Source organism: Podarcis vaucheri (assembly GCF_965113315.1).
Source record: "Podarcis vaucheri genome assembly, chromosome: 12".
Taxonomy (NCBI): domain Eukaryota; kingdom Metazoa; phylum Chordata; class Lepidosauria; order Squamata; family Lacertidae; genus Podarcis; species Podarcis vaucheri.
Window position 1 is genome coordinate 36,647,248 of NC_138750.1, and position 24,042 is coordinate 36,671,289.

Here is a 24,042-nt window from a genome sequence, read left to right on the forward strand (position 1 = left end):
AGCAGGCGCTCAACAAGATCTGGCAATATGTTCAAAACGTTCGCCTTGCACATCTTGCTAGTTTTCTTGTGGTGAAATGCCATCCAGCACACAGCTAGAGATGTGACCCAAGCTGTAGGATAATAAAAGAAGTACAATCTTGTGCAATTTAAATATGCAGTGCATTTTGAAGCCCATGTTCAATTTATGCTAAAAGCTGAGCATTTAAAAACGGGGGGGGGGGGGGGAGCAGACGAAAAAAGAAAACAAGATAAGTGATACATTACCAAGCTTTTGTTCCATTTAACTCTGCAATTTGGTTTTCAAAAGTGCATTTCTTAAACAGGAATGACCAAATGCTCACATATAACTACTCAGAACTAGATCTGAACCATGCAATTATGCCTCATTTGCTTTTCGTGGATTCTGTATCTTTTCAACCCTGACTATGATTCAAAGTATGTTTACTAAAAAATTAGTAACTAGACTAGTTCTACTTCTCTTTCAGAAGCTACTAAGGATTAAAAAAAAGTCTTCCCAAGATAAGAGCAAGAAGTTATTTCTCTGTCAATTTCTACTTGAGTGTTTCAACAGAGATATGACAGCAGACCCTAGGACAAAATTGGCAAGTGATTTGAATTCTTGGCCTAGTCCACTTTTGTCCAAATTTTACAAGGTGTCCTGCCACAAATTTACAAAAAACAAAAACCTGAGGCAAAGCAAACCAATGCTCTTTTTCAAAGATAGCAGTCCTCCTGAACTTAAGGTGAAGAACTGTAACTTGGCAACAACCTATGTTCTCCTGGACCTATCCCTAATGAACTACTTTTGGCTGTATATACACCAGACCTATAAAGCACATTCAAAATACATTTCTTCTGTCAAAGAACCCTGGGAACTGTAGTTTGTTAAGGGTACTGGGAATTGTAGGTCTGTGGGCTATGTGTGAACTATAATTCCCATAATTATTTGAGGGTAGGTTTTGAATGTGTTTTATAGGTCTGGTGCATCCCCAATCCTTGTCCTTTTCTATTATGTGCTGTGTAAAGGATCTGTGCAGCAACCCTAAATCCTATGATGAAACCATCCTCAGATTTATGGGGTTGACACGGTGATCACATTGTCCAATCCCTATGTAGACAAAATAGCACCACACACACAGAAGGTATAAGCAAGTCTCAGGGAAACCCCAAGTTTTTCAGAATTACAAAACCCCTTAAATAAAAAAAACCCCAAACCTAAGCAAGCTCAGTAACCATAAAATATTAATTGACCGTTGGGGGAGGGAGAGGGGGGAAAGACAGAAGAGAAAAAGAAATGGTACTGATGAGCTTGGCTGGCACCTTGAACAGCACTGCAACATTCTGTTGCTGTTCCCAGTTGTTGCATTAAATTCTACAATGCAGTCAGTTCACACAAGGCAATTACGTTAAGATTGACCACAAGGAACTTTGATTCTCATCCTACACACCTGTTTGCTGGTACAGTGGTTCATAAGTCAGACTCTTCATTCAAATTACAGATAGGTGGTCTGCCATAGTCAAAATAAAAAAATTCCTTCCAGTAGCACCTTAAAGACCAACTAAGTTAGTTCTTGGTATGAGCTTTCGTGTGCATGTATCTGAAGAAGTGTGCATGCGCATGAAAGCTCATACCAAGAACTAACTTAGTTGGTCTTTAAGGTGCTACTGGAAGGAATTTTTTTATCTTCATTCAAGTGTGTAAGGAGGCTCTGCAAGAATAAATTGAACATGTCCCGGAATACACCCAGAGCAAATTACACCTGTGATCGGGAGGTTAAGGGAAACTGCTATGTATCTTGGTGAAATCCCCCCGGTGTTAAAATGTTCTAAATGAGATGAATTTACAAATAGCTATTGAGATTAATTTAGAAACAGCTTTTGGTAAATCTCTGAACCAAGCCCTTTAAAGGCCAGAACATGCCTTTTACATTAAAAGTAGAGACTTAAGACTATTTCTTACCAGTTGGCTTATTCACTCCAAGGAATCCAGCTTTCCCCAGAGTCTTAAAAACTTGGTGCGCTGGAAACTGTCCCTCTTCTTCCCATTTGTCCACAAATGGGTTGATTTCTTTGTCAATAATCTGTATTTTGAGAAGTGGGGGGGAGAGGGAGAGACAAGAGTTCGGAAAGTTAAGCTTGTGCTATTTGGCTTGGCTGAGTCCGATTAGCTTCAGTGGGCCTAAATAGGCTTAACACCAGATGCTACAGTTTAAATGAGATTGTGGCAGGGTTTGTGTGGCAGGCTTCTCATCTTAAATTGAAACAAAGCACTTTGTTAACACCTAAGGACAGCTGACTTTTCCAGTTCTTGGGAGATTTCCCTCATCTTAATCACGCTTTCAATTCAAATCAACAGCATCCTGTAGGCAGTGCTGGCTGGTGCCCACTGGGACTGGTAGGGCAGAAGGCAGGGAGCCCCACAGCAGATGGCGCCACAGCCAACTTATTCTAAGTTTGCCCCTCTTCCTCCCCACTGAGTTCTACAAGGGCAATATGGAGACTAAGCAGGGGGAAAGCTGATAGGCCCCATTTGCCCTAATGGACTAGCCTCCATGTGTTGGCTGGGGCTGATGGGAGTTGTAGTCCAAAGCATGTGGAGGGCAACAGATTGGTGGAGGCTGCTGGATGGCCTGACAAATGGCAGCTCTTTCCCCACTTCCAACTAAGTCCCCTTTGGGGAGCCACAGAAATTCACATACTCCTTTGTGAATCCTTTCTGCCCTGCAGGTGTATTGAAGCTGCTTGGAAGTAAATGGAAAAATGAAGGCAGATAAACATATGAGATAAGAATTATTTTCCTCATGAATCTTGAAAGGTTCTGGAAACCAAGCCTTACGAGCAATGGTTGAGGGAGTTGGGTATGTTTAGCATGGTAAAGAAGAGACTGAAATAGGATAGCCATCTTCAAATATCTAAAGGGCTCTTGTACAGAGAATGGAGCAAGCTTGTTGTCTCCTGCTCCAGAGGCTAGGACCCAAATCAATGGATTCAAGTTACAAGAAAGGAGATTCTGACTAAACATCAAGAACTTTCTGACAGTTAAGAGCTGTTCAACAGTGGCTCAGACTCCCACAAGAGGTGGTGGACTCTCCTTCCTTTGAGGTTTTTAAGCAGAGGTTGAATGATCTAGTTGAGATCATGTATGGTCCAGATGAGATTCCTGCATTGCAAGGGGTTGGACTGAATGACCCTCGGCGTCCCTTCCAACTCCACCATTCTATGGTTCTATTAACATGAGGAAAACGTGTGGGTTTTTTTTTGTCAGAAAAAAAGAAGAATTTATTACAAACAGCTAAAACTATCGCAGAGGTACGCAAGTCAGCATTCAGGTTACATATTCAGATGACGCACCAGAGTTTGCAGGAAATGAGTTACTGACTCATGTGCAGTAGAGTATATTTTGTCAGTGAACTTTGAAATCGTTTCCCCTGTTTCTGAAGCTAGGTGTCATTGCTTATATAGCCAACACTGTAACACATTCACCCATGGAAGAGGTGTCAGCAAACTTGTGAAACCCCAAGGTTGCAAAAAATATTTTGGGGGAGAGAATCCTAAGAAGGCACAAAACCCCCATCAGCCAAATGAACACTGAGCTAAGTGGTCACAGAATGCAGATTGACGGGGCCAGAGAGACAGAAAACTGGAAAGTGAGACAGGAATGGCATGGCTGAAATTCTGAATACTCCACACTGCAACATTTTGTTGTAGGTTTCACTTGCAAAATTGAATCCCCTTTATTATATATATAGAACACACCACTGAAACACTCTTTAACAGGTTTCTTGAAATCTGCTTATAGCAGCAACTCGATTTTCGGTAAGAAGATTGAACAAGCCTAATTGCTGACCAGCACCTTTATTTATATCCTGACTTTCCTCCATAGAGCTAAAGATGACATTTGTAGTTCTACCACCACATCTCATTTTATCCTCACAACAATCAGTTCATATACATCTGATAGAAATGTTAGTCTTTTTTATGAGAAAGTTACTGCTTTTCTGTTCAGTTTTGTCGTGAAAACTGGCTATGTGCTGAAGCAAGACAGAGAGATGAATGCAAAATCATTATCACAAAAGAAGTGTGTTTGCTGTTTTTAATCTTTTTCCCCTCACCAGGAAGATAAGCAAATCTCATGGTGCAAAAATAGGCAACCATATAAATCCGGAAGTAAACACATCTACTTTCTAAACTGTCACGTGTTGGCAAATCTATGTAGAGCTTCTCTAGAGATGTTCAGAAGAATATAGTGTTTCCTTGTCTATACTCCCTATACCACTCCTTTAACATGACATTCTTGAAATGGATTAAACAGGGTTATTAATGATTGTCATCTGTGCCAAGTGTTTGCCTTGTAATCAGCACAAACAAAAGGAGTCCTGGGCTTCCTTTTCCAGTGATGGTATCAACTCCTTGCAGGCTTCCACCATGGATATATATAAATATACACATTCCAGACAGTCAGATTGTTATTTTATGTGTGTGCGCGTACTGAACTGCAGGTTAACAGTACCTGGAGTTTAGAAAGACTCGCTGGCGGCTGGTGCCTGTTGGACTGGTAGGGTGGGAGGCAGGGAGACGAACAGTAGGTGGCGCCAGAGAAAATGACAGGCAAATCCAACTAATTCTGATTTTGTCCCTCCCCTCCCTATTGAGTTCTACAAGGGACAACACTGAGCTTATGGAGGAAGCTGACAGTCAGTGCCATCCCTTGAACTAGTTGTAAGGAAGGACACAGGCTGGTGGTCAGACAGTGCCCTCTTCATCCTAGTGAACCTGCCTCCACAATCAGTGATGAGCTACACGGAACACAGTACAAATAAAAGTTGCTTTCTACATACATCTGTATCTGGGACTACGGGGCGGGGGGGGGGGGACAGCCGGCAGGTATAAAACAGCTGCTCTCTGAAGTCTATAAAAGCCAAGAGAGCAGTTAGCAGTCTGAGTAGTTTTCTCCATCATGTTTGTAAGCCAGGATAGCTCATAAGTTTGGGCCTAAGGGCTGCATTCACCCTGTGGAGGGGCTACACACCTACAGTAGGTATGGCCGCAAACATTTTCGCACACACTACCCCCCTCAACTGATCCATGCAAATCAAATAAGGAAGAGAATTACTGCTCCTTCCTTCTCATTAAATGAACAATCTGGTGACTGGGGAGGAGCAACTCACATTCCCGTCAGAGTACTGTGGCTATTTTTATTTTTATTTTGCTGCCACTATTGCCAAAATCAGTGGGGTCTTTTTGGTTTATGAGCTAGCCTCTGGCTGGGTATTACTAACCTCCGCTGTAAGATGTCAACTGGTGTCACTTAGGCCAGCTCCATGTTTACTACTGTCCCATCTAGTTCCGCCTAGAATGAGTCAAGGTACAAAACCATTTTTTAATATGGTGAAAATTACCATGAGATCACCTTTGGCACCTCATTTTTCATGCTGGGAAAAATAGGTCTGTGAAAAGTTCCCTTTGGGGCAAAAGTGGAAGATTCCATACTGGAAAACCAAGAGAAAAACAAAAACAAGAAGCCCAGAATTGGTGACTGGTGACTACACCATGGATGAATATCTTGAATCTTCATATTATATGAAAACATAGACGCCATCAGCAGCTGTCCCAAGCATTCTGCACCAGTCATGGCCTCCAAATGGTCTCCAAGAACAAACAAATACAGAATAGAAGTTCTAAACCAGGCTATATCTGGGAGGAAATACAAACTACTGCAACTTGATAACATTATCTTGCCATAAAGCACTGTAGATTCTAATACGGCCGTACCTTGGAAGTTGAACAGCCTAGTTCTCAAACATTTTGGCTCCCAATCAAAACCCAGAAGTGACTGTTCTTTTGGAAGCTGAACATCTGGTGGGGCTTCCATGGCTTCTGATTGGCTACAGGAGCTTCCTGCAGCCAATCAGAAGCTGTGATTTGGTTTTTGAACATTTTGGAAATGTTCGGATTCCATTCAACTTCCAAGGTACAACTGTACTAGGAAAGCTGGATCACAAACTTTGGCTTATGCTTCATGAAGGCAAAAGATGCTCCACCCTCTTTCATCTCAAGATCTACTGAGCATTAACCAATATTGAAGAGAAATTAGCAAACCCACCTGAATGAAATTCTGTGCTCATTCACATGCGTGCACAAGAACGTGTCGTTGTTCATAATTAGTTATTTGCCACAATACAAATCAAATCAAATATCTTTAATACGGTCAGTGACCAGAAACCACAATACAGAATTATACACAATTCCTGCGGCAAAGGTGGTGCTCTCAATCTGGGGGGGGGGGGGGAGAACCATGCCTACTGGATCGGCTTCCTTTATACCAATTGCCCAACATCTCTGTTACAAGTTACTTAAAAGGTAAAGGTAAAGGACCCCTGACCGTAAAGTCTAGTCGCGAACGACTCTGGGGCTGCAGTGCTCATCTCGCTTTACTGGCCGAGGGAGCTGGCGTTTGTCTGCAGACAGTTTTTCTGGGTCATGTGGCCAGCATGACTAAGCCGCTTCTGGCGAACCAGAGCAGCACACGGAAACACCATTTACCTTCCTGCCTTCCTGCTATTTATCTACTTGCACTTTGACATGCTTTTGAACTGCTAGGTTGGCAGGAGTTACCGTATTTTTCGCTCTATAACACGCACCCGACCATAACACGCACGTAGTTTTTAGAGGAGGAAAATCCGTAGGCATGCCACCCGTAGGCATTCCCTCCATAACACGCACAGACATTTCCCCTTACTTTTTAGGAGGGAAAAAATGAGTGTTATGGTGCAAAAAATACGGTACTTAATGGGCCTTAATGAAATCTTCCCTTGATCATAAGCCAAGCATGGGGTCATCTGTGCAAGGCTTAAAAATCATCTGAGAAAGATTTTAAAATACACAGTCTGGTGACCTTAGTTATTGATTAAAGGTCAGTTTTTAGGTTGCAATGGAAATTAAAAGCAACAACTGTTTTTTTACAAGTCCACTCTGTTGTCCAAAATTAGGTACTACTAACTGTAGACAGAATTTATTTTCCAGAGTGGTTTAACAATCAATCCTCCTTCCCATAAATCTCTAGGAATTGTATGTCTGTGAGAGGAACAGAAATCGCTCAACAACTTTCAGCACCCTTAAAAAGCTACATTTCCCAGAATTCTTTGAGGGAAACCTTGACTGTTAAAGTAGAGTAAGAGTGCTTTAGCTCTAAGATGCAGATGTAGCCTAATTAATTAATCCCTTAAGTATTATCCATAACTGTGATATCCACTTTAGCTCCTGTATATATTAATACGACCAGTATGGTGCTTAATTACATTTTGGGACCTAACAAATAGAGCACATTTGAGTTATTATATTAACAGTGCCTATAATGCCAGCGGGAGACAGCAAGGGAAAGACTTCCTCATAGCCTCATGACAAAATAATTCATGAAGACTGCTCTTTAATTAATGAGGAGAAAGATAGTAGGAGCAAAGAATGAGCAAAGAGCCAGACATAGTTCTTTAATGATAACAGGGCAATTTTAAAAGCTAATATTAAGATCAATGACTGTGAGACGATAGCTATTTTTGCTACTTATACCAATAATCAAGAAGATAATAACTTTAAAAGGATCTTTTAAAAGTAATTTCTTGAATTCACTTCACAATACAGCATGTTTTCATTTATTATAAAGTCTGGGAATAATTCTAATAGAAGGCACTAAAAACTGCTTACAGTACCATCCCTATTCACATTCAGAACAATGGAAACCAAACCCTTTAAGCTTCCCTTGTCAACCAACAGTATAATCCTACATATGTTTACATGGAAGTAAGTCCCATTAACTTCAACAGGGCTTACTTCCAGGTTAAGTGGGCATAGGATTTCCACCTAAATATGCAGGTGCTGCATATTAGATCCTGAAGCTGAGGCTCCAATACTTTGGCCACCTCATGAGAAGAGAAGACTCCCTGGAAAAGACCCTGGTGTTGGGAAAGATGGAGGGCACAAGGAGAAGGGGACGACAGAGGATGAGATGGTTGGATAGTGTTCTTGAAGCTACCAGCATGAGTTTGACCAAACTGCGGGAGGCAGTGGAAGACAGGAGTGCCTGGCGTGCTCTGGTCCATGGGGTCACGAAGTGTCGGACACGACTAAATGACTAAACAAACAAAAATATCTCACTGTTGCCCAACATACACATAAATTAGAGGGAATCACCTGCAACTGCAGTCCTAATCCTAATTTATTAAATGGAAAAAGGAACAGGGCTGTTGGGCCATTGTGTTTAGTCCCTTCAAAAACACAGCATTTCCATACTATACAGACAATGAGTACTCTGTTGTAAATCTGACCCAGAGAGTGCCTTGGATAACCACAAATGTCTGCAGATTTCACCTGCCATAAAACCTCTCCACTTTTTGGGAATTGCTCTGAGGTCTTAGGTTTTCTCTCATAACTTTTACTCTCCAGGACAGGTTCCTTGGGCCTTACCCCATAAAACTATTTATTTATATTAAAAGTTATATGCTGCTTTCCATTTGTATGATCCTTTGAAAGAGCTAGCAAAATGTAAAAACAATATATAATGAAACACAATCAGATAATCATCATGATGCAGCTGAATAATCTGTTGAAGTACTACAGCAAGCCGGGAATAGAAGATAGTACAGTCTTGATTGCAAGACAGTACATCTATAATGTGGGCACGTAAAAAAAGCCAGTGTGGAGTAGTGGTTAGAGTGCTGGACTAGCACCTGGGAGAACAGGGTTCAAATCCCCACTCAGCCATGAAGCCCACTAGGTGACCTTGGGCCAAATCACTGTCTCTTTGCCAAACCTACCTCACAAGGTTGTTGCAAGGATAAAGTCGATAAAGTGAAGAGAGGGAGAAGTTTGTATGCCACTTTGAGCTGCTCTTACAAGGAAAGGCAGGGTATAAATGTGGTGTCTTTTTAAGCCTCCCAGGCCAGAGGGTTCCATCCCCTCAGTCCCACCACCCATCAAAAAGGCCCTTTCTCATGCCACAGTCAATTCTTCACAGGCTTATGAGCCTGCTATCGTCAAACATGTCACAGCAATTCCTTCAAATACCACAGTGTGATTGGGTCTAAGAAGGACGTAAAATGTACTTGCATGTATTGTGCCTTTGTTGTGCTGACAGATTGAGGTGACAGGAAGGGGGGAAACGCGGCAACATCATTCCTTCCCCAGCCATTTTTAGCTCAATCCCATCTATGTGAATCATGTCACACATTTATGGAATCACCAGAAACAAAGTGAACTAAAGCAACTCCTACCATGTCCAGTCTTGCTTTATCTCTTTCTAGGGGAAGCTCAAATACTGGATTCCGTCGCTTAACCAGAATACATGTTCTAATTGGACACACCAGTGTTTTAAACATCACTGACCTTCTCAAAGATTAATATTGTTGACTGTGGCTTCTCAAAGATAATTATGCTAGCGTATCATCTCCCCTTTCTTCTTCTTTTGGAATCTAAAATACTTTTTGATTATTTCATTTAGCAGAGAAGCACAATCAAAACAAGATTGCAGAGCACCTTCTCTCTCAGTTTGCAAGGGCAGGGAAGATAAGACAAGAGGACAATGGTTTCGGCCAATAGTAGTAATAAACATCCCTTGTGTTTCACTAATGTCCACAGGAAGGTTCTAAGAGGCAAGCCAAAAAAAGTATTTATTGTGGCCGAAGTATTATTGAAGCAGAAAGGTTTATTCAGAGTTCAGACATGTGTTCTGTGACCTGCCTCTGGCACAATTAAGAGTTTCTTTCCCTCCATAGAGAGTCTGAAGTATTGTGGTTTAGTCAGAAAATGGTACAGTGGCCTGTTTCACATATCATGATAAGCCAAACCATGGCTCACTGGGACTACGCAGGTTCCCAAAGAGAAGTTCAAAGCTGCTCTGCTCCTACCTGGTCTGTTTGTTTTCTTCTTCTTTTTTAACTTCTGCATTGCCCTGAGCTAAGCCCAGGTTTGGCTCAGTATGCTGTCCAAGCCTGGGCTTGTGCTTAAGCTCCCTAACCACAAGCCATAGCCAAGGTTTCTGGAGCATGGCAACACCTCCCTCTTGCACCTCAATAGCTGCAGAGTCTGAGATCTGCTGCCCTAGATAGCCTGAGAAATCTCTAGTCATGCATGCTTGTTGAAAGGCTCGCAAGAAGTGAAGGAAGCTAAATGATTACCCTGGCTCGTGCACTGGTCAAAAGTACAGTATACCAGAGGAAAGACAACATGAAACAGGTCCTGTAAATCTAGTTTTTCCACTTGGTGAAGGAGACCAAGATTCCATCATACCCAGATAAGCATCAGCAATATTTGCAAGTTTCCAGGCAGCAGTAATGCATGTGTTGGTATAATCCAGTGTTCCCAGGCAGGATACCTACAGTTCCTACTCAGAATAACTAGAGCACCAGAATGTTTAATAATAAGCAAAGATCCTCAGTCCATAAGTCTTACCTCCCTCACCTTTTATTTTAAAACAAGCAACACTAGTGCTTAGGCAGAAAGATAGTAGACTTGTGGCTGCCCCCTTACAAACCAATCCTATACATGTCAACTCAGACGTTAAGTCCCAATGACTTCAAGGGAACTTCCTCCCAAAGTTAGTATAGGATTGCAGCCTTACAATGCTAAAAATACTGCAGTGTACATCCAGTCACACAGGAACACATTACTGAGTTAAAATACTATTCCCCAACCTTTTGAAAGTATTAGGAAACAAAAAAATTAATAACTGCAAATGCTTGACATATTAGTTAATACTATTTGATGAAATAATGTAATGTTCTTGTAGATTTTAATGAAGCCAACTCCCAAAGCACGCCCTGGGCTCAGTAATCAGGGTGGTGCAGTTTCTCCTTTGAGCCACAACTATTATCCTAATTGTTTCTAATCCCATCTACAAATTATGCCAGTACTGGAGCAGCTACTCAGAATGCTGGCAGTAGGAACCTATTTCTCCAGCATTGCATTTTCAGTTACCTCAGCTATTGACCCTTTGTCTCATAGTTCTGGAACCTACACCAGAGCCCGACTGCTTCCATGCCTAAGTCCACAGTTTGCTTGCTTTTCAAAGGGTGTCTGCGTGGCACTGTGAACAAAGCATCACTACCTCATGTTATCCCTGTTCAGCTTCAGGACTTTCTTTTTCAGAACTCAAAGCCCAACTTAAAAACTCAACCAAACACCAGTGCAATTTCCCTAGGTGTTGATAGCCTGTTATGCTACTATCCTGCGCTATGGAGATTGTTCTAGCTAGTGTGGGGACTTCCAGAAGTTGCTGGACTACAATTCCCATCATCCCTGGTTCTTGACCACGCTGGCTGGGCCTGATGAAAGCTAAGAGTGGAGGCTGCCAGGACAGGGGGAAAGCCCCATTGCCTTCATGGCACCAAATGCGAGTCTGCAGCCGGTGACAGTAAAACCACATCCGCACCATACACTGAAAGCACCATGATCCCACTTCAAACAGTCATGTAGCTGCCCCCAAGGAATCCTGGGAAATGTAGTCTGTTAATGGAGCGTGGCTAGGAGTCCCCTGATCCTATCCCAGAACTACAACACCCAGGGTTCCCCAGTAAGAGAGAATGTTAAACCACTCTGGGAATTGTAGCTCTCTGAGAACAGGGGGTCGCCTAAAAACTCTCGGGACCCTTCACAAACTACATCTCCCAGAATTCTTTGGGTGGGTGGGGAAGCCGGGACTGGTTTAAAGCGGTACCGTATTGTTTTCAGTGCGTGGTCTGGATGCACCGCGGCTGCGGATTCCAGCGCCCAATTCACTGCACACAAGAAACAACAACCAGAGGCGAGGTGGGCGGTGAGGCCGAGGCGGCCCGGCCCGCAATACCTTTCTCAGAGACTCCCTCAAGGCGAAATGCTCCTGCGTGTATATTAGGTGGTCTCCGGAGGGGGACCCGGCCACGGCGGCAGCGCTGCTGCTCCGGCTGCGAGGAGAGCTTCCTTGCGCCCCGCGCCAAAGGAGCAGCGACTTGGCTCCCTCTTTGCGCCTTAGCGCAAAAGCCCAGCGCAAAGCCATGTTCGGCAGGGCAGCTAAAGAGCCTGCGCGGGCCCTGCGGCGGAGAAGGACGGGGCGAAGCTGGGCCGCCTCTCGAAACGCCCCTCCGACCTTCGCCTCCGCTGCCGCGAGCGCGCTCCGCGTCGCTTGGGAAAAGGCTTCGCGGGCGGTCCCGGAGCAGGAGCCGCGTCAGCCCCATTGACCTTAAGGTGGAGCCTTCCCTTTGCAGGTCCCTGCAAATAAACAACAGCAGCGAAAGCTGCAAACAGTATAGTTTACTTATTCACAAGCTCTTGAGTCGCTTAGCAGACTCAAGCAGGATCTCTGAAGCAGAAAAGCCCATTTTCCTTGTCTGGTAATGCAGGCATTGGGGGTGGGGGGAGTGATATTGGGTTGTTGTTTTATTTTGATTATAGATTTTGTGGTTTTATATTTTGATTTTGTTTTGTGAACCGCCCTGGGACCTCCACGTATTGGGCGGTATATAAATTCAATTAATAATAATAATAACGCCAACATGAACTACCAGTGGTGTGTCTCAGCAGCTTCTTATGTGACCTGGAGTCATCTTGGAAGAGGTAGTCCCTCCTGTGTAAGAAAGGGAACAGGGAGAGAATCCCTATGTTGTGCTTGCTAGCTGCCGTTTTTTATAAGCACGTACATTAAGATTGTCAGTAAGTATATCAAGTTTGTATAAGTCTATTAAAAGTACATATTTTCTTTAGAAATCTCCAATTCCAAACTTTTACATCTTTCGGCTGCAATTCCTTACTTACCTGGGAGGTTGCTCCATTGAATTCAATGGGGCTTATTGGGAAGTATGGTGGCTCAGTGGCAGAGAACCTACTTTGCAAGTGGAAGGTCCCACATTCAGTCCCTACTGGCCAGGAAAACCTCCCTGTCTGAAATCCTGGAGCAGGGGTCCCCAAACTAAGGTCCACGGGCCAGATAAGGCCCGAGAGACTCGTTTATCCGGCCTGTGGTAAGCCCCACCACCCGCTGCTGCTGCCCGCTCTTACCGGGTCGGGTCGGAGGAGCACCAAAAATAGCTTGTGCGCATGCGCAAGCGTTATTTGTGCATGCGCAAGCATTATTTCCAGTGCACATCTGGGTCGGAGGAGGCCCGTGCACATATGCACAAGCTATTTCCAATGCTCCTCCAACCTGGAAGTGCACCGGAAATAGCGTGTGCACTCGTGTATGGGCACGCGCCCTCCAGCCCGCTGCACAATCAGCCCTGGAGACACCAGCCCGAGGCACGGTAAGTTTGCTGACGCTTGACCTAGAGCCGCTGCCTGTCTGTGTAGACAACACTGAGCTAGATGCACTGGTAATCTGGTTCAATATAACAGTTTCCTATGATCCTGTAGGACTTTGCCGTTAATCCGTTTAATTTCTGGTTAATTTTAAAATTAACTAAATTTTCAATCGTGGTCTGGGGAGAATTGAGTCTGCATGTGGTTAGGCAGTGCATAACCAAGGAAAATGCAGCCTTCCGGGTAGAAAAAACTTCCACATACCTCATTGAACCTATTAACAGTGCAAGCCTTCTGTTTTACTCAGAAGTAAAGCCTACTCAAGTTCAATAAAAAGCCCCACTGCCTTAAATGGCTCCAGTAGCAGTTGGTGGGGTGGCATAGGCAGGACAGGGTTGCTGACCTGCCTTCCCAACACAGCATCACGGCTGGCTTCTGAAAGGGAGAGGCACAAGGTGCAGGGAGCGAGGTGACTGGAGATCATGGAAGTTGTGGTTCAAAAAGATTTGGGTTCCCAAGGTAGAAGAATGCTGCCCTGAGCTGAGGTTTGAGTGTTCGGGGTCCTGGGAAGAGCCTTCTCCACTGTGGCACCTACTGTGTCAGGGGTGGGAGAGTTTTGGTCCTCCAGGTGCTGTGGAACTTCATCTCTCATCAACTGCAGCCAGCATGGCCAATTGCCGAGGCTGATAGTTGTAGGGCAGGGCCATGGTTCAGTGGTAGAGCAGCAGAAGCAGAAGCTCCCAGGTTCAATCCCTGGCATCTCCCAGGTAGGATTGGAAGAGACTCCTGCTTGAAATCCTGGAGAGTTTTTGCCAGTCAATGTATACAATACTGAGTTAGATGGACCAGTGGTCTGTTTTCATATGAGGCAGCTTCCTCTGTTCCAACAACACAGAGAGGGCCAAAGGCTCCCCAGCCCTGCACTATGTAGAATGAACTCCTAGTAGAGATCAGGCAGTCAGTAATGGTGTGATATTTCCTACCCTGGCATTTCCTAACTCTTCAGAACAGCTTTTGCTGGTTTGATTACTGTGCTTATTGCAGCTGTGCTATTGTATAGTTTGTTTACCAGATTTCAATTGCTTTTTGTTGGTTTGGTTTTTTTAATCAGATTTTGGATCGCCTGTTGTGAACTGCTTTAATATATTTTTTTCTAAACAAAAAGCAGTAGATAAGGGTTTTTTAATAAACGAATAAAGCCGATTTAATCTGAAGTACATTGTTTGCAGCAGTCCAGGGTCGTGGAGGCTTGAAGACCTGCGACAGTTTCTACAGCAGGGGCCCTGACTCCTGTGTCCTAGAGCTACTCTGTTAGTATAGAAGGCAAGCTTTTTAGCCACTGAGAAAAGGCCTTCTCACCCTTTGTGCTGATTGGAGCCAATCGGAGTGAAAGGTGGTCAGTCAGCCATTGAGGACTGGCTTCTAGGGTCACTTTGGAGAAAGCGCATGGGAAGAACTTTAAGGAGTTGCTGTTCTGTAGCTCCAAAGCTTAAGCGTTTAGGAACACTGAAACCAGGTGCCTCAGTTTTAAGGCAATAGTGTGCAGGTTCTGTTATATACAATGGAACTTCAAGGGAAATGCAACTTAAGTCACTCTGAAAGAAGATATTGGAGCAATCCGAATCATTTGCCCATGTATGTGCATAGAAAATAGGATCTAGTTGAAAGCAACATGTGGAGATCTGCACTAATTATAGCAATGCATCCCTAATTATTATTATTATTATTGGGTAAATATAATCTTAGAATGTTCTTGTTTTATTATTACTGTTTATTAAATTTCTATACTGCCCTTCATGTGAAGTTCACAGGGCAGTTTACAATATAAAAACATTAAAAGGTTGTATAATCTTAGAAGGGTGGGAGCGAGGTGGGGTATGGCTGTGACTTCCACGAGAAGCCCCTGCACTTCTGAATTTGCCACCACACTACTGCATCTGACCAAAAAACTAAAACCCTCACATAATCATTGTACTTCACCAGATGTAAATGAACTCCTATTTTTATTAGAACAGTGCTATCATGGTTTTCTCACGGTTACAGTTCTATTTTCTGCAAAGAAAAAAAGAAGCCTTTCACCATGCATCTTAGCATTCTCTTTACCAAAATAACACTGTAGTTGATTGTTCAAATAGATTTCTTTTATTACTCAAATCAGCATGTGCAGGAAATTAAAAGAACAGGAAGCAGCCTCTAGAAACTTATTTAGGGATACAGTAAGCAAGAATCTGCTTCATGGAATAAAATTATAAGCAGGCATTTTCTGTTTTCTTTAAAAATAAAAAAAAGATTTTCACTGTCTATTTGTTCAGTAAGGACTCCTGGAACTTAAATCTGGCTAGTTACGCTAGAATGCTTTTTATTCCACTTTCAATATTGCTTAACCATCTTCTAAGCAATAACACATCCTCCTTTTTCTTTGAAAGGGTTCCTGTCTTCAGGAATGCCTTTAACCAGAGGGTCTTCTCCAGATCTTTCTTCAATGTAATTTTTAATTTCTTCAGAACATTTGGAAACCTTCAAAAAGAGAGAGCGAAAGAAATCTAAATACAGGGGTCGTTTTGGAAGGCAAGAAAACAGTTTCACAGTGATACACAAACACATATTAATTAATGATAAACACCAGAAACAAAATTTGCAAGTTGCTATGTATAAATATTTTTTCCTGCAACTTGTGTTATTTAACAAAATTTGTATAACTGTAAGTGAAACCTCTAGGCAGTTTATTAAGAACATGACATATGCATTAAATCTGATTTTTTAAAAAGCAAGTGTATAAAGAAACAAAATGAATATAACAGCAGTTTAAAGTGTACATTATGATATTGCATATGAAAATATACATTGCATGTGAAAACGTGTTGAGTAGTAGGAATACAGGCAACTCCTGGTTTAGGTGTGTCCAAATAACATATGCATGGTGCCAAACCCAGAAGTAGCTCCAAAATGCCACAAAAAGGGGAGGAGCAGACGTATGCGAACTCTGACAACGCATGTGGGGTCTAGGATGGACCCCCCCACACAAAATGAGGATTGCCTGTATTCTGTACCATCAATTTGTTTTATATTTGCTATGTTAAAAACAACAACAGCCTCACACCCGCCTGGAGAGGAAGGGCAAGATATGAATTCAGTATATTATAAATAAAAATAAGAAAATAATATCCTCTGGGAGGGCACAGGTTTCCCATTCCTCATCCACTGGGCTATGGCTAGATATTAGTGAAAAATAACAGTACCTCCTACCCTGCCACTGGATGAACTTTATGAAAATGTAGTTTCTTGCAATTCTCTTGAGTATCTCCACTTCTCTACAAGATTTGCCAGGAGAGGCAAATCTGTCCAGATTTCTGGAAATAATCATGGAATCACTTCATGCCCAATTTGTTTCCCCCCCTCCCTAGTCATCTGGCCATTTCTTCCTTACTATATTGCATACCTCAGCTCCCTGAAGTCTTTTACTAAAGCAGTAAAAAAAGCCCCAAATTTAGCCCTCTGCTTGCCTACCCCATAATTAGCCTCTTCACGCTTCTCCCCTTTCCTTGTAATTGCAGCTTCCACTCTAATTCAGGCTGTGTCATCAGTTCTGCAGCTGATGTCAATAGGCATTCCCTCGTGTGTCAGTGATTCCCAAATTGTGGTTGTTTTTGGGAAGAGGGGGCTGGGCCAGGCAGAATCAGCCAAAGACATTTTGTACCCAAGAGACAGAAAATCCAGATAGTCCTATACTCCTTTCACAGTTGTACATATGATAGATTAAATCAGGAATGGTGTAGAACAGAAATAAAGGCAGAAGTACCGTACTAAGAAATTCTGATCTAGACTTAAGAAAAGTGCTCATGAAACTTCATGAGCATTTTAGTGTCAGCTTCTAATGTACACATGTTTGTAGGCAATTTGCACGTTTTTACAGTGCTGTTCCTTAGTATAGTGGATTTTTGTGCGTTATTTTCACTCGTACAGTATGTGCATTTATATGCACACTTTACCTCAATGCATGCATTTTTGTATACGTTACTTGGCTGAATAATTAGAATTGTCGAGTTGAAAGGGGCCCCAACAGTCATCTAGCCTAACCCCATGCAATGCACGATAGGATAGGTTCTATTTTTTTTTAATAATTTTTTATTGTTTTTTTCCAGATAGAGATTATTCAACAAGTTATACAGAAAACTTATGCATTTACAGAAAGAAAAAGAAAAAAGAAAAAAAAAGAAAAGAAATTGGTTATTTCCAAGCTTGTTCCAGTCCATTATCGAACTTCCCCACGTCTCCCCTGCATTGCATTCTTAACAAATAAAATTTCAACAAATTATATCCTTGTTTCATACGTTTCTTTCTTTTACCTTAAAGCTTACTTTTTGGTTTAAATTACTTATTGTCATATTACTTTAATCAGCCAATATACTTATCTTTCCACCCTTTAAACATTTATTCCTTTCATTAATTCATTATTTATTTTCATTGTCCTTCACTCTCATTGCTGGAGCTGTTTTTTCCCAGTCGTGCGAAATCTTATAATTCATATAATTTGTAAAACTGATAGGACAGGTTCTAGACTAGCTTTCTACCTCACATGCTAGTCCCCTGTGTGTAGTCTGGAGAGACGGCCCTCTCATTAGGCAAAATGAGGAAGCTACCTCAGGCGAGAGATGCATTGCAAAATTCAGCAAACTGCACCTTTTGAGGGATGGTTTGTTCCAGTTCTCTTACTGTTTTGTGAAGTGTGGATTAGGTAGGGGTCACCTGCACATGTGAACTGTATTGAATTTCTCCCCCCCCCCCAAGACCTGCTGTTAGTCAGTCACATTGTTAATCACTTGGTTCGATCACACGCCCTTGCCTGGCAATAATTGCTGGGGATCTCTGGTAGGGCCAACTAGTCTGAAATCCCGGGTAGCTTCTGCCATTCATATAAAATCATGGAATTATAGAGCTGGAAGGCTCATCTAATCCAAACCCCTGCAATGCAGAAATATCAGATCTAAATAATCCATTGGTCTGACTGTATAAGGCAGCTTCCCATGCCCATATGGATTTCACATGTGTACCCTTTGAGCACAATCTGGCCAGAGTAATCTTTCCCCACAACGGAATACAATCCAGATCATTTATCCCTACCTGTATCCCTTATGTATCGGGGAGAGATGGTTGTGTTTTGTTTGGTTTTGATTTCACCCGAGTCTAGAAAAATCAGTCATCCCTTCCTCCCTTTCACACACCCCTCCCTTCAATTTGGGCCTCCTTTCGAGGCCCCTTTAATGATCCTAGGCAGTCAAATTGCCAAACTGCTTTGTAACCAGCGAGCTGCAGACATGCACAGAAGGCCTCTTCCAAACAAACAGGCTTTGATCCGCCTGCCACTGAAAACAGGAGCTGCTCCAACCAACAGCCAGGCTCCCCAGATATAATAAAAAAAGAAACCACGCAGCACTCACCGGCTGCCGTTCCAGCTTGACTTCTTTCCGGAGCTGTTCCACTTGCATTTTCAGTTTATCCTTCTCGCTCAGATCCTCTATATTGATTGCTGGCATCGCTGGCTTAAAGCAGGGAGAGAGGCAGAGGGAGAAGGAGAGTTAAATGAGGTTGAGAGGTACAGCTGAGTGCATAAGACGCCCTCCCCACCCCGGTGGTGCCATGGGGGGGTTGGACTTTAGGGCAGAGGTCCATGGCCCCACTCACCAAAAGGAGCAGGAGGGGCCCGAAACACAGCAGGAATGAGTGAACTAAAAAGCAGGGGCACAAGATCATTAAGTCCGGCGTCTAAAGTTACCTAATTATGTCACTGCCCTCTCCTTTTCTCCCCAGAAAATCCTTACCTCCTCTTTGTGAGTTTGTCCCGGTTTCTCTGTAGCAGCGGCGGCAACTTCCTGTTCAGCCAACTTTCTTGCCAGGCTCTTTGAGCTCCTAGTAACTACTTTCAGGATTTTAATTCATCAGCAGAATCCGTCCTAATCTGATTAAACTGCACAGTTTGACCTCTCTCTGTAGCGCTCTCTCTCTCTCTCTAGTTTTCACTGCTTCAAACCAAAAAGAAGCATTACACATACATGGAAAACCATCCTTCGGTCCTCTGTCTCCAGGCCATCCCCAAATTTCCCTAACATTTCCCTAACATCATACAAGGCAGAGAAGGGGGAAAACCCCAGCTCTCTCGCTACCTAGAAAGACTCTCGGGTCCCAGGAGAGGGGAAGAATGGAGGTCAGGGAATTTCACAGAGAAATCCCCTTGGATAATTTTTTTATATGGGATTATTAACACACCTGGAGGCTGTAAGCTCTCAAGTGTGCATGAAGAGAGACTGCGGAGCTGGGGGGGGGGCGGAGAGGAGGATGGGAGGAGGGAAACTCTGAGAGACAGGATGTGTGCTTCAGTTTTCTCTACAATGGAAAACACCAGCCATGCTCAGTGCTCCAGAGGAAACAGGTTTGCTAAGGAAATGTCTGGCCCTTTCTGCCTGCCCGAAACAATAGGGTGGCTTGGAAAGCAGCATGGGAAAATAGAAAAGGCAAACCTATAGAGGGGGGAAACACTATTAGAGTTGTCCTTCTCCCCACCCCAAGGGAAGCAGGGGAACACCCTAGCAACAGCTTGTTTATTTACATATATTAGGCTGCAAACCTATTTTGGCTGTGCATGCCTATATGCAGTGGGGTGTAATGTACTTCTGGGTATTCTTTATTTCATTCCCTTCTTGTGAGGCATCTTGAAGCAATTGACTATAAGAACATCAACAAGCTGGATTTGATGGGAGCTGGAGTCCATTAACCTTTGGAGCGCCACAAGCTCCTGTCCCCGGGCCTAAAGTCTCTCTTTTTTTTTAATGACTTATTTTCTGCTGTTCATATATATTATGGTGATCACCAGCATTGCATATTAATCTGTTTCAAAAGCTCACAAACTTCTTTTGAAGCACAGTATTGATATTGATTTTGATATTGCTGTGATGCTGGTGGTCAACAAAAGAGGTTAAAAGACTCACTCAAGGCAAATCTAAAAAGAAAAGTGGTGCAAACACTGACAACTGGGCAACACTGGCCTACAAACGCTCCAGTTGGAGAACAGCCTTTAACCAAAGGTGTCGTGGACTTTGAAGATGCTCGAACTCAGGACGAAGGGGAGTAATGTGTTAAGAGGAAGGCACGCTTGGCAAACCCTCACCGTGATCAACTCCCACCCAGAAACATGTTCCCACTGTGGAAGGACCTGTAGATCCAGAATTGGCCTCCACAGTCACTTACGGACTCACTGTTAAAACTGTGTTCATGGAAGACAATCTTACTCAACTATGAGTGATCACCAAAGAGAAGACAGCACAGTAAGTGCTATTCACTCATAGTGCCCGTTTTATATGAACCTGTGAAGTTGGACTACTGGCTCATCAAGGGATATTTTATCATGCATGGTGGACATGTAAATAAGTCCCCCCAAAAGAGGATAAGAATACATGCACTGATATGGAGAATTTTGAAGATTAACTTTCAACTGAAACCAGAACTTTTCCTGCTTGGACTTATGGATATACAATTAGAAAAGTTCGATGGAACTTTGTTTCAGTATATGATTACAGTGACGAGACTATTACATACGCAAAGATGGAAAGATTCATCATTACCAGCACTGGAAGAATGGTTGTTAAAATTAATGGACTTAGCTGAGATTGCAAAATGCACAGGTTTAAGTTGTTAACATTTACCAAAGATTGAAAACCTCTCATAGACATTTTGTGTGAGAAAGAAGTTGAAATAATGGCACTTGGATTTGGGGATTGAAGATTGAAGTTTGTTTATAGAAAGTGGTTTGGTTGGGTGTTATATTGGAGTGGATGAGGTGAATGTTGTTTATATATAGCAGACAGATGAAGAATTGGAAGTTTTTTAGTTTTTGAACTTTATTTTTTCTATTTTCTATTTTAAGCTTTTTTGTATCTATTTATCTACTTATCTGGGATGTAGGTGGCGCTGTGGTTAAACCACAGAGCCTAGAACTTGCTGATCAGAAGGTCTGCGGTTCGAATCCCCGTGACAGGGTGAGCTGAGCTCCCGTTGCTCGATCCCTGCTCCTGCCAACCTAGCAGTTTGAAAGCACGAAGTGCAAGTAGATAAATAGGTACCGCTCCAGCGGGAAGGTAAACGGCGTTTCCGTGCGCTGCTCTGGTTCGCCAGAAGCGGCTTAGTCATGCTGGCCACATGACCTGGAAGCTGTGCGCCGGCTCCCTCGGCCAATAAAGCGAGATGAGCGCCGCAACCCCAGAGTCGGCCACGACTGGACCTAATGGTCAGCGGTTCCTTTACCTTTACCTATCTACTTATCTACTTATCTTTTGTTTCTTTTTTGCTGTTTTTCTCTTACTTAGACTAATGTTGGATAAAAAAGATATTGATATTATGTTTTGTATTTTTCTCTATAAACTCTAATAAAATTTATATTAAAAATGGAAACACACATACACACATATTAAAAAGAGGGTGGTATCACATGCTTGGGGATACATCAACATTTGCAGAATTATGGGGTGGATTAAACTAAGGGGTTCCCCCCTTCTATTTTTGCATTTTGAGTGGTAAAGCACATACATTTGTACTCTAGTTTGTAAATTTTACAAATGCCTCAAAATAGTACTGATCTTCAGTAAATATCTGAAAAAGAAAATGCTATAAGAGAGCAGTGGAATGTTGTTGTTAAATATGGAATCTTCAATCTTTATTTGCTTATCCATTTTTATTCATTGTTTTACAATAAATTGTAATGTCTGGAATATAATCTTTTTTCAGCGTATATCTATGGATCCTTAAGAGCTTTTGTCCTGATTGGGTGTCTTTTGAATACCCCTGTAATAGTATACAACAAATGATAAGAAAATATTCTAGGCAGCCACAGTGCCTTCTAATCTATTAAATGGTGCAGTTCTAAATTGTATACCATAACTGCCGAAGGGGATTTGAACTTGGAAGAATAATGGGAGCTCCATAAGTTCTGCTAAGCCCAGGCATAGGCAAACTCGGCCCTCCAGATGTTTTGGGACTACAACTCCCGTCATTCCTAGTTAACAGGACCAGTGGTCAGGAATGATGGGAGTTATAGTCCCAAAACATCTGGAGGGCTGAGTTTGCCTATGCCTGTAATAAGCTTTCAAAGGGACAGTGAAATGTACGTATGTACCACTCCTTTGAGCAGCAAACTCAGGTGGCAAATGCTGATAGAAACTGAACCAAAATAGGACCAATGAGAAGTGTGCTTTGGACTGTCACTATTTTCGGGTGCGATTCCATCACATAGCAGCAAATTCAGGTTGCACCATTATAGTTGATTGGGAGCTCTTGCACAACAAACCTGCCTCTCTCTGAAAAGATTGGGCTTTTACTGATAAGGAAAGCAAATGGGAAAACATACCGGAAAGTGTGGGAGAACAGTTACTTTGACACGATATCTCCCTGTAAACAAATCAGGATTAATACTCCATAAACAGGTCATCTGGAAGCACCTTAAGAGTGGTTAGACTCAACACTCCATATTTATTTCTTAATATTGAAGGTGAGGATGACGTAAACAACTTTTGTCACAGTTACAGTTTTTTTATTTTCTTTTGATTGTACATCTTTTTACACCTTTATTCTCAAAAACAAACATATATATTAAAAAAGAGGGTGGTATCATGCTTGGAGAAACATCCACATTGGTAGAATGAGTGCTTTTTCCCCTAAAAAAATGTTTAGGGGTACTCTCATTTTGACTCAAGAAAATCACCATTTTATAGTTCAGATCAGGGGAAATAAATACAGTAAATGGACAAAAGTACAAAGATTCACAGAATGTTTAGGGGTATGCGTACCCCTGCGTCCCCCCAGAAAAAAAGCACTGGGTAGAATTATGGGGTGAGTTAAACCATGGAGATCCCCCTTCCTCTCCCCACAAAAAACCAGCCCAATGAGCACTGACCATACTTAGCAGCTACAGATTTTGAAGTATTATGTGGGAGGAGATGAGAGATTCCTGCTTGAGCCCCTTAACAGCATGGCTGGCTGGCTGGCACCCTAAGAAGGAGCATACTGCAACACATTGTTACAGTCCCATTTGTACATACATAAAGACAAACGTAGGAACCATGCTGGATATGAACAAAGTTCCAGCATGTCCTGTTTCCCAAAATGTCCAAGTAGAAACTCCAAAAAGCCCACAAGCAGAATATGAAGGAATATCCTTCCCATATGGGCTACTATTAAAATGAGGCTGCATTTTAAATTATATTTTAACCTGTATTTTAAATTGGTTTATTTCTTAATTAATTTTTTTAATTGTAATTTTACTGGTGTTAGCCACCCTGAGCCCAGCTCTGCCTGGGGAGGGCGGGGTATAAATTATTATTATTATTATTATTATTATTATTATTATTATCCACAGTAACCATTATTAATAAATTCCAGCTAAGTTAACTCAATCTAAAATGATTTGCTAAGGAGATTTGGGTTTTCCACACACGTCCTAGATTTCTTCACCCCCTAGCAAGACCTTCCTCTGCAATGGGGACAAAGAGAAATACTTTCTTGCTTGTATTATAATAAGTTTCCTAGCATTACTAGGCACAGGTTCTTGGCAACAGTTTTTTAAAACATCAGTCTTCGCCTGTAGAGCCACAATCTAAAACTAACCAACAAAGCAGGGAAGTGAAACAAGCAGTAATGGATCAAATGGATTCTGGATCAAAGCCACAAAACATAGAGGGCAAAATTGGGATGTAATGGGGGGAATGAGAAGCAAAGTAATGAGAAGCTTGAAGAC

The 24,042-nt window shown here is 42.4% G+C and overlaps 2 protein-coding genes across 5 annotated transcripts in view; both read right to left on the minus strand.

The window, feature by feature from the left end:
* LOC309515898 (putative acyl-CoA dehydrogenase 6) overlaps positions 1–12,125 on the minus strand; it is a 47,940-nt gene extending 35,815 nt beyond the window's left edge. Inside the window, exons 1-2 of the mRNA XM_082194206.1 lie at positions 11,839–12,125; positions 1,963–2,083 (exon numbers count right to left, since the gene is read on the minus strand). Coding sequence (XP_082050332.1) covers positions 1,963–2,083; positions 11,839–12,027 — 310 coding nt within the window. The 5' untranslated portion in view covers positions 12,028–12,125. The remainder of the gene's footprint in view (positions 1–1,962; positions 2,084–11,838) is intronic.
* Positions 12,126–15,541: 3,416 nt separating this feature from the next.
* On the minus strand, positions 15,542–19,585 carry LOC309515906 (guanine nucleotide-binding protein G(I)/G(S)/G(O) subunit gamma-11). Of its 4 annotated transcripts, none has more exons than XM_082194225.1 (3): positions 19,082–19,585; positions 18,701–18,798; positions 15,542–15,779 (listed from the first exon to the last, which is right to left on the minus strand). In XM_082194225.1, the coding sequence occupies exons 2-3, from the start codon at positions 18,794–18,796 to the stop codon at positions 15,654–15,656; spliced, it is 222 nt and encodes a 73-aa protein (XP_082050351.1). In that variant the 5' UTR covers positions 18,797–18,798; positions 19,082–19,585; the 3' UTR covers positions 15,542–15,653. The 4 variants fall into 4 exon arrangements, with proteins under 4 accessions (XP_082050351.1, XP_082050350.1, XP_082050349.1 ...); XM_082194224.1 differs by having other exon boundaries at positions 18,701–18,802; positions 19,082–19,582; XM_082194223.1 differs by lacking the exon at positions 19,082–19,585 and adding an exon at positions 18,945–19,079 and having other exon boundaries at positions 18,701–18,802.
* Between the last annotated feature and the right edge of the window lie 4,457 nt (positions 19,586–24,042).